Below are 10,441 nucleotides of genomic sequence, written 5' to 3' on the forward strand. Positions count from 1 at the left end.
GGAACCAATTACCTGGGGAGGTGGTGGGCTCTCCCACGCTGCAGGCCTTCAAGACGAGGCTGGACAGCCATCTGTCAGGGATGCTCTGATTTGGATTCCTGCATTGAGCAGAGGGTTGGTCTCGATGGCCTTGTAGGCCCCTTCCAACCCTACTATTCTATGATTCTATGAAACCACCGAACAATCACTGGTTGGGGGAAAAGGTGTGAATCCAGGGGAAGGGGGCATGGTCAGCTGGGGAATGCCAGAGGGCCAGATTTGGCCCTGAAGTCCCCCATCCCAGTGGTCCCAGGGCACAGTCTGAAGGCACGTGAGGCAGCCCCCTTGCTGAAGCTAAGCAGGTCTGGGTCTGGTCTGTGCTTGGAGGGGAGACCGTTGGGAACCACATGTAGCCACCTTGAGTTCCACAGTGGAAGAAAGGGGGGATATAAATGTAAATAAATAAGTAAATAAGTAAGAGAGCTGGTGATCTCCCCCAGCCCTGGAGTATTAGAATGTCACAGGGGGATTATTGTCACTGGCTGCATTTGTCTGTCTGTCTGTCTGTCTGTCTATGTATCTAAAGGATTTTCATGCCACTCCTCAACCAAAGCAGCTCCAGGGGCAACTTACATAAACTCAATTAAGCAAAAGAGTTCCTGCCCACAGGCTTACTATCTAACAAGACACAACACACAAGGGAAAGGAATGGGGAGGGAAGAGGAAGAAATCGCTTATTAGTGATTGATTGATTGATTGATTGATTGCCTTTTTATCCCTAGCCTTCTTCCAAGTTGTTCATTGTGGTGTACGTCTACGCAACAACCCTGTGAGGTAGGCTGGGCTTATAGGTAGCGACTCGCCCGAGGTCACTCAATGAGCTTTGTGGCAGAGTGTTTGAACCTGGTTCCTCCTGATCTTCAGCTGCACCTCAGTGGCTCTCAGATGGAACATGATGGACACAGCAGAATTCCCCAACCTTGTGCCTTCCAGATGTGTTAGACTAGAACTCCCCTCACCCCTGGCCACCATGGTAGTCCAAGACATCCGGAGAACACCAGGTTGGAGAAAACACACACAGAGATTGAGAGAGAGAGAGAGAGAGAGAGAGAGAGAGAGAGAGATCTGTTCCCATATAAATTGGGGCATGGGATCTCATTTAACATCAAAAAGGGACAGGGTGAAGGAGGCTGAAGTCGTGCCCCCCCCCCCCGCCCACAACACACACACACACTTCTTTCTGCCTTACTTTGCCCTTTAGAATTAAAAGTGTGGTGTACCTCTACATACGGCGGTGGAGGGCGAGCGATGGGAAACGCAGCGGGGAAAACCCGTTCCTGCAGCAGGGGTGCTGTCCAAGGCCAGACTGGATTCTTGCCTTATTTTTTTCCTGGAGATGAGATGCACTGCCTTCACCTAGGGATGCTTGAGGAAGGTGATCTTTGCGGATCCTGATGTGTACTAACCTGATCTGCGGAAAATAATTATCCTTCAGGTTTCGCCATTCTCCGGATTTGGCGATGCAGTTCTTGGCTCAATAGGCCACCCAAAATGCATTTAAGAATGTGCACATTTCAATAAATATATTTATAAATGAGTACTTTATGAACCAGTTCATTCCAAAATAAGCATTTAAATACTTATTTATATATGCACTTTCGTGCAGGTATATAATCACAGATTAATATCAGATTAATATTAACAGATTAATATTAACAGAGCCAGTGTGGTGTAGTGGCTAGAGTGCTGGACTGAGAGTCAGGAGATCCGGTTTCTAGCCCCCACTCGGCCATGGAATCTCACTGGGTGACTTTGGGCCAGTCACAGACTCTCAGCCCAACCCACCTCACAGGGTTGTTGTTGTGAGGATAAAATGGATGAGGAGGATAATGTACGCCGCCTTGAGTTCCTTGGAGGAAAAAAGGTGGGATATAAATGTAATAAATAAATAAAATAAATAATAAGGAAACGGGATAGAATGGATGTATAAATGAACCCCCGCAAAACTGACATGGCTGGAAGTAGACAGATCCACCCATTCCTGTCTTTGCCTCCACTTGTCACATCTATCTTGCCATGCTGTGTTAACTTGTGCCTTTGCACATCCTTCCTATATAGGTACCTGGTACAGCCTTTCCAAGTTACATCCTTTCTGGGTTGCTAGGCTGTCTTAAAATAGTAGATCCAGGGCAGCAAGCTCTGAAGAACAACGGGAGCTTTGCAGGAGTACATCAGGACAGACAAGGAGTAAAGTTCCTGGATTAATATTTTACGAGTCTCAAGAATGCACTCCTGTCTAGCGAAGGGGGAGGTAGCCCATAATTGCTGCGTAGACTTCGCCAGTGTGCTTGGTGGGAGGGGTGGGAAGAAAAAATGAACAGATAAAATGTCTGGCCCAACACACACACACGCTCACACTTTGTTCAGTAGAGGGTGACTTGTCTGTGTCCTAATTTGGGAGGCAGAGATGCAGAAGGAGATGAGAAAAGGGTATGTGGCTGTTTTTCTGGACTCACAATGGCTGACATCCACTGCCTTCTGTGCCCTGAAGGGGACAATACAGCATTAATAGAAGCGCTCACTCAAGTCCTTGTGTTGCAAAGAAAGGAAGCATTCGTGATTGTACCCACACGAGATGGGGGCAGTGCAGGTTATAAGAGCCCTGCCCTGGATTGGGGGAGGGAACTCCTAATGCATTCCAATGGGGATGCACCAATCAGGCATCACCAGCCTGGGGAAACAAATATCTTCCAAGTGGCACAATTTGTAGGGCAGAGCCGTGCCATTTTAAGACTGAATTCGAGGGGCCGCCCGGGCAGTGACGGAAGGAGCGCGCTCTCAGATTGGTTCTCAGAGTGATCCTCCATTAAGTAGGGGAAGAGAGCAGGAGAGACATTTCACATCACAGCTGAGTACCGTCAGAGGTTGAGAACCAGATGAAACTGCCATGGCAGACGCTGGTCCAAGACTCCTCCGTAAAAAGAGTTGGTATCAGTGGGGGCTGGTGGCTCTGATGTCAGTGGGGCAGTGCATCTGCTCCGGGTTTTAGTCAGAACCAGTCAGAATGCTAAGGGAGCTATCCAAGGTTCCTTGGATAGCCCCATTAACGTTCTGACTGAAACCTGAAGTGGATTCACCGCCCCACTGACATCAGAGCCACCAGCCTCGACTGGTTGGTATGCCAATGGAGGGAGAGCATGGCCCTCCAGATGTTCTTGGACTGCAACTCCCCTTATCCCTGACCATTGGCCATGCTGGCTGGGGCTGATGGGAGCTGTAGTTCAACACATCCGAAGAGCACCGTGTTGGGGAAGGCTGAGCTAAGAATTTGAGCCAGGGGCCTCCGGTTAAAGTCATATCTCAGTCATGAACTCACCAGGGAGCTTTAGGCAGGTGTCTTCTCCTTTCAGCCTCAGTCTTCCATCTGCAAAATGAGGATGGCAGTAATAATTTGGGCCTAGCTTCTGAGACATAACCTTCATGAAACATTTTGAACACTTAAACAAAAGGCGATATAAATGCAAATGGGGACCTCCCGGAGGAAATGGGGTGTGGAGTTGCCAACTTTTTAACCAGCCTCTGTAGCTGTGCCTTTAACAGCAGCTTGGTGTACAGATAATGTTTATCTCCCTGATGTATGTGGGGGGGGGGGGGTTCGCCTGCTAATTTCTGAGCTCTTGTGAAACCCAAGAGTTGGGCAGGGTGGCATTTCTCCCCCCACACCACCACCACCCCGGTCAGTTGGCAGCTCTAGGGTTGTGCATTTCAAGCACCTCTCATGCACACCTACTTGATTCAGGAACCCTTCCTACATTGTTTAAGTGTTCATCTGCCATGGAACCCCCGCATGTTGCTGAGGATTCTGGGACGCGTTTGGGGGCATGCCCTCAATTCAAGCTGGGCCTCGGCAAGCGCCCGCTGGGCCTCATCGTGTGAACGGCACGTGTAAATCCCTGTGATAGACAATCTTATTACATTCCTTCCGTCAGCCTCTAGTGACACTAACACCGCAGGGGCTGCCTTGTTTCTTCTGAGGCTTTGAGCCAAACTAGAGGATACGTGTGGTTGAATTTTATGCATCTGTGTGGAATTTTGGTTTTGGTTCTTGTTAAGTAGCAACCATTTGGGGTGAAGCGGGGCAGGATCAGAATCAAGACTATGGTACGTTGGGAGTGGGTTCAACCCTTTCTCCTATATTGCTGTCCCAACTAACATGGCCCACAGAGACACACAATGGAAGCTGGTGACTTCAATGTCAGTGGGGCAGTGAATCCCCTCCGGGTTTCAGTCAGAACCACTCAGAACTCTAAAGGAGCTATTTTGCATTTAGCTTCGCACTTTGGAGAGCTCCTTTAGAGTTTTGACTGAAACCCGGACTGGATTCACTTCCCAATTGACTTCGGAGCCAGCAGTCTCCCTTGCACGTAGGCACACACGCACGCACACACACACGCATACACACACCTACCTGCTATAATAGCAGCTTCGGTTCCAGGCCAAAGAACAGCTCCAGGGTGCAGGTTTTCTCAAGACCACTGCGTGGTGAGGGGAAGGTTAGACCCCTCTCCTTATGTGCTGTAGTGCTGATCCTAATCACCCTCCCCTCCTTCCCACACGCAACCCCCTGGCTGGTCTTTAAAATAATAAAAGCACCCCAGTACATAAAGTTCAATTACACATTTCACGTATCGTCAAGCTTGGCCCTTTGGATGGGGGAGTTAGAAAAAGCGCCCAAAGATTCCCCATGGAATTTTTCTCACAACAACAGGTGAGATAGTTGACCTGCATCTGGGCTGCACCACTTCAGGCTGGAGGTGGGGTGGGGCTCACCTAGTGGAATGCTCTTCCCCCCCACCCCAATCCCAGAAAATAATAATAACTTTTAAAAAACCCGCCACACAGAAAACTGGCACAGCAAGCCACAGCAAGACTAAGCTGGAACCGTTTTACTTGACATCTGCCTTCTTGCTGTTGTCTTCGCTGTTGGGCAGGTCGGGCGCTGTTACGGCTGAATGCGGAGAAGCTGCAGCGCATGGGGATTACCCATGAGTCTCAGCGACAGGAAGTCCTCCAGCAGGTGCTGCAACTTCAGGTGCGGGAGGAGGTCCGCAACTTACAGCTCCTCAGTCAAGGTAGGGCGGCTGAGAGTCCAGGAGTCGCTCCTGATCTCCGCCTGCATATGTCACGGTGCGGCAATTCTGTCGCGATATGTGAAGCGCCATCCCTTGAGGACATGAGGTTAGACCCAGTGATCTTCTTGTTCCTTCTGGCTAGGGCAGGGCTTCTGTCCCTGTAACAGGTATGGGACAGGCAGAAATTCAACAGACAAAGCTTTTCTTGGTGGGTCTTGTGGGCTATTCGCCAGTAACCTCTACAAGTTCAGTGGATGCATCGAGGTGGGAACAGGGTCACACATGCTGCCTGTGCCCCCAAAAACAATGTGCCTGCCAGCTCCATCCGCTGGACATCTTTGCATTTAGTGGAAGGTCCAAACAGGGAGCTGACCAGTGGGGGCTGATAGCTCCAATGTCAGCGGGGTGGTGGATCCGCCCCGGGTTCAGTCAGAACCAGCCAGAACTCTAAAGGAGCTCTCCAAGGTGCTTTGCACCTGGTTCTAACTGAAACCTGGAGTGAATTCACCGCCCCACTGACATCGGAGCCACCAAACTTTACTGGCGCTGACGCTTGTACAGTCAGGTGTGTGCACGCTTTCCATGTGACTGGGAACCCTGACTGCGTAGGGCTCCTGCCTGCCATATGCACAGAGGCTCCCGTTCAGATCTTCTGCCGAAAGTGCAGAGGTGAGGGGGCAGAGCCAGCGGACTTGTTGACATTGGGGGTGTGGCCAGAGGGTGCCTGGAGGGCACCAGTAGCCCTTTGGCCTGTTGAATTTCTGCCTGCCTTACCACTATTAAAGCCAGGGGGTTATAACTGGAGGAGGGACCTTCTGGGCCTGCCATACTAAAATAGGTCATAGGGGTTTGTGGGATGAGGCTTTAAGATTTTACACTTCAGCTATTTTTTAAAATAGGATTTTAATTGGAGATTGCAGTATGCACGAGTGGGGCCCCGCAAGGGATGATGGTACCTGAAGTGGGGGAGCAGAGGAAAGATCCTCCTCCTACAGTCTTTCTCTCTTTCACCCTTCCTCCATTCTCTCCCTTCCATCCTTTGATTCCTCTCCTGCATTCACATCCCCTCACTCTCTCTCGCCCATTTCACCTCTTCTTTCCATTCTCCCTCTCTCCTTCCCTATCATTCAGTTTCTCCCTGTTTGCACTTCTCTCTTTCTTCCCCATGTTTCCCCCCTTTCCCCAACTTTCATCTCCCATTTCTCCATCTTCCCCTATTCTTCTTCTCTCCCTCACTTTCAACCCCATTTTGCCCCACAGCCTCATTCCCACATTTTCTCTTTAGCCTCATTTTCTCTGTCTTCTCATTTTCTTCTTCTTTGCCTCTCCATGCACTATAGCTTTGCTGCCTTGTACATTGTACAAGGGTCTGCCTTGTTGCTGCTTCTGGCTGTGGTTGTCTCCCCTGCAGCAAGGTTCTCGCTCCCCTCCTTCATTACACTTGTCTGGTTACCCAGCTCCCAAGGCAAGATCGGGGCTAGAGCCTCCAGTACCTGTAAGGAGGCCCACACACACACCTCCAAAAATGTTCCAAGGGTCTTGGGCCGTAGAGAGGGCCACCTCACCCCTGGCCAAATGTCCACATTCCCACAGGAAGAGTGGGCCAAACCCAGGAACCTCTTTCCACAAGCACTGAGGAACAGCCACCAATCTTGCTCAATATGCACCCATGTCCCGGTACCTCTGATGTTGCAATGAATCCCGCCGTGTCCTTCGACAGCCACTGACCTTGCTTGGCACCTTCGATACTTATTCCCTTTTCTGCTTCTTCCCCTCCTTTCTCCCCACCCCCTCCCTTATCCAGCCTCTTTTGGAAATGTCTCCTAACCCATCCACCTGTCTGGCAGCAGACTGGCCATCACTGTGAACCGCATCACCTCTGGGATGCCGATGGATTGTGTAGACCACAGGTCTGGACACACCTCAACCGCATGCTTGGGAAATTAGAAAGGGACAGATCCAGACTGGCTCCAGGGCGGGACTGGCATGCTCACTTTCTTCCCCCTCCCCTCCTCTCTTTAACTCCTCGTTGTCCATATAGAGACCAGATGTGCTCTGGCTGAGAATTCATGCCATGCCAAGCAGCCGCCACCACCACCAGGACATCTGAAACTCAGCCTTGTGGGTGCTGATCACAGTGCAAAACTGTTCCCTTGACACAACCGTGGACAGTGAGACGACAGTGGACAGTTACTTTCACCCAAGGGACACGGAAGATGGCCAACCCTGTGGAGTTTGCAAATGCCTCAATACTTGTATTGTCAAAGTATCTCTGAGCTTGTCTGGGCAGTCTCATGAGCTTTCACGGGCTGGTCAGGGGGTGGGCTAGGGCAGATGTAGCCTAGTGGGAAAGAGGCTGCCCTAAGTATCAGGGGGTCCTGGTTCAAATCTCGCCTTTACCATGAACTTGCTAGGTAGTGTCATAAGATGAGAGCCTCTCTGCCTCAGGCCTCGTCTGCAATATGGGGATGAAAATACTGGCCTACCTTACAGGGTTGTTGTGAAAGTTACAAGATAGGAAGCACTGTGAACACTCTTCATAAATGCTAAGTATTATTAGTACATAAGAGCCAAAAATGATTCTTTTTTTGCCGATGCAAAATTTGGTCAGATTTTTGAAGCTTGAATGCAAGTTATTGGAAGCCCCCGAACTCAGAGGCATCAGACCATCCAATGCAGGGTGGGAGGAGTGGTGGAGGCGATTTTTGCCTGCCATCCCATCCTCCCGCCCTGCAGATTTCACTAGATGTGCTTTTTAGCTCGTCTAGCAAAGGCACTTTGGAGGAGGGAAGGAGGCTGGAAGAAACTCAGGATAACTTGTATCCCAGCCTCTCCAGTCTCCTCCCCTCCCCGCCCAGCAGAATGCCCCCTTTCCTCCTCTTCCGAGGTTGCTTTTCTGACCTCAGAGGGCAGCTGGTGGGGTTCTTTCCATGTCAGCTGTGAGGGGGCAGGGGAAGAGGGGCGCATCTCCAAATCCCCCTTCCGAGATCAGAGTGCTGACTTCGACCTCGGAACGGGGCATCTGAAACATCCTATGGGACGCTCGCCCAAGGACCACAGAATTGCTCTCTCGGCTTGTTATACTATATATGCATATACACAGGCATGCGTAGACATGTATATGTACATTTCGGGGGGGGGGAGTTTTATTTATAATGAATGTGAATTAGTTCCCGCATTCAAGTTGTCCCCCCCTTGCCATGACACTGGGGTATTTGGGGAGGGAAGGGGGATTGCAGACAGGGGCCATGCCACCAGGGTAGAAATGTGGAGTCATGGGGTTGGCAGTAGGGGACTGCATCTGGTGCCCTGGTCACAGAACGAAGCCCATGTTCATCCATGAGCATGTGAGAGGGGCCATGGCTGAGTGGTAGAGAGCCTGCTTCGCACGCCGAAGGTCACAGGTTCAACCCTGGGCATCTCCAGGTGGAAGGGTCAGGTAGCATGACCTTCTCCAACCTGGAACTGTCTTGGACTCCAGCTCCCATCATCCACAGTGGCCATGATGGCTGTGGGTGATGGGAGTTGCCATCCAACTGCATCTTCCCAGGTTGGGGAAGGTTGTAGGAACAAGTGATGGGGAAGACCAGAGACCCTGGGGAATGGCTGCCCAAGCCTGACCTGCTCTCAGGCCATCCCCACATTTCAGGAGCTCTCATTTCGGTGGCTGCTTCCTACATTTGACAAGGCTTCCTGTGCTTTGATGCTAAGGAATATATTTCAGGAAAAAACACTGTAGCCCTGAAATACGGGGATAAAAATACTGTAGGGGAGCATTTTTAGGGGAGAGGGGCATTGGGAATGGTTATTTCTCCCCACCTCCTCCATACACACATACAATATTGATGCTTAGCATTTATATAGTGGTGGTTCACATCCACCACAGCAGGAACCCTTATAACTAAGGATGACAGACGAATCCGTAGCAGATTCAAATGAGTCTGGATTTCTTTAAATCTGACCTATGGATTCGGCAGCGGATTAGCTTTTTCCAAATTGCATGGGTTCCACAGATTTGCGGACCATTTTTTTACTGGGGGGGGGGATGTATGCAATTGCGCATTAGTGCAATTGCGCATTCACACAAATCCACAAATGCACATTTGCAAACAGGAAAGACATTCTCGTACATCCCTTTAAAAAAATCTGATTATGTCAAAGAGCAAACAACAGAACAAAAGATGTTTGACAATCCGCCAAACACAAGCGGAGTGGATTTTAACAAAATCTATACATCCCTACTTACAATTAAGGGTGTCTTGTTAATCCGGCAGGTTCAGTTTCCAAAGCAGAGAACTGTAATTCTGCTAGTGTAGATGATAATTCTAAACCTGCCTTCTGTCCAATTCTCTGTAATTTATATATATATATATATATATATATATATATATATATACATACATACATACATACACACACACACACACACACATATATATATATATACATACATACATACATACATACACACACGTGTGTATGTGTGTGTGTGTGTGTGTGTGTGTGTATATATATATATATATAAAATATCAAGTATATATATCAACTGTTGCATGCACATACATTTGTTCAAGCTTGTTGTGGGGTTAAGGAGTGAAATGTGCATCCAAATGCACATCCCACAAAACTAGTGTGGAGCATCTGCATTAGGATGCACATATCAGATTTCTACCTGCAATTCCACTCCAGGAAACAAAGCTCCAGGCTAACACTTCTTTATTGGTTAACAACTAGCTTCATTACAAATGCGAAGTCTAGGAACTCTCAAATTGCAATGAACTAGCTAATCCACACATCTACGAAGATCAATAGAGAATACCAAGTCGAAGTTAGGAAAGTTGCCAGCAGTCTGGGCAAGAACTTCACAGCCAGACTAGCTTCGCAGGGATGCCCCTCCCTCAGGGTGGCTCCCTCCTACGTTGGCTATCACGAATGGCCAACCTGGCGGAGCGTCTTAGCTCTGCCCCTAACTTTTCCTGCTTTGCTCTGCAACGGACTCTTGCATGCCTTAAGTCATGCCCTTGCCCCCCACTCCTCCTCCTCAACTTGAGTTCTCATGGTGGAGAAATGGGGGAGCCGTTCAGGCTGAGCCATCTGTGTGTCAAGGTCAAGGAAGAAAGTCTCACTGTATCTGGGCTCACTGGGGAGGGTGCCTCTCTCTGTTCTGGCTGTTCCCGTTCTGATTCTGAATTTGAGCTGCCAGACATCTCTACATGCTCAGATTCATTCCTGACAATAGCTGAAGAAATGGGGTTGAGAAATCTGTGGAAATAAAGGTTTTCCGACCCCTACTTTTAACAACCCTTTATTTTGGTTAGTATTACAAATAG

The 10,441-nt window shown here is 49.3% G+C and overlaps 1 protein-coding gene across 1 annotated transcript in view; it reads left to right on the forward strand.

Annotated features, from left to right (window-relative positions):
* Nucleotides 1-7,674, forward strand: part of SAMD10 (sterile alpha motif domain containing 10) — a 63,750-nt gene extending 56,076 nt beyond the window's left edge. The window contains exons 4-5 of the mRNA XM_084848428.1: nt 4,971-5,111; nt 7,153-7,674. Of these exons, the coding sequence (XP_084704554.1) occupies nt 4,971-5,111; nt 7,153-7,268 (257 nt within the window). The 3' untranslated portion in view covers nt 7,269-7,674. The remainder of the gene's footprint in view (nt 1-4,970; nt 5,112-7,152) is intronic.
* The last annotated feature ends 2,767 nt before the right edge of the window (nt 7,675-10,441 follow it).

Source organism: Heloderma suspectum, chromosome 4 (assembly GCF_057233095.1).
Source record: "Heloderma suspectum isolate Gila_16-S chromosome 4, 16-S_ref, whole genome shotgun sequence".
Classification (NCBI taxonomy): Eukaryota; Metazoa; Chordata; class Lepidosauria; order Squamata; family Helodermatidae; genus Heloderma; species Heloderma suspectum.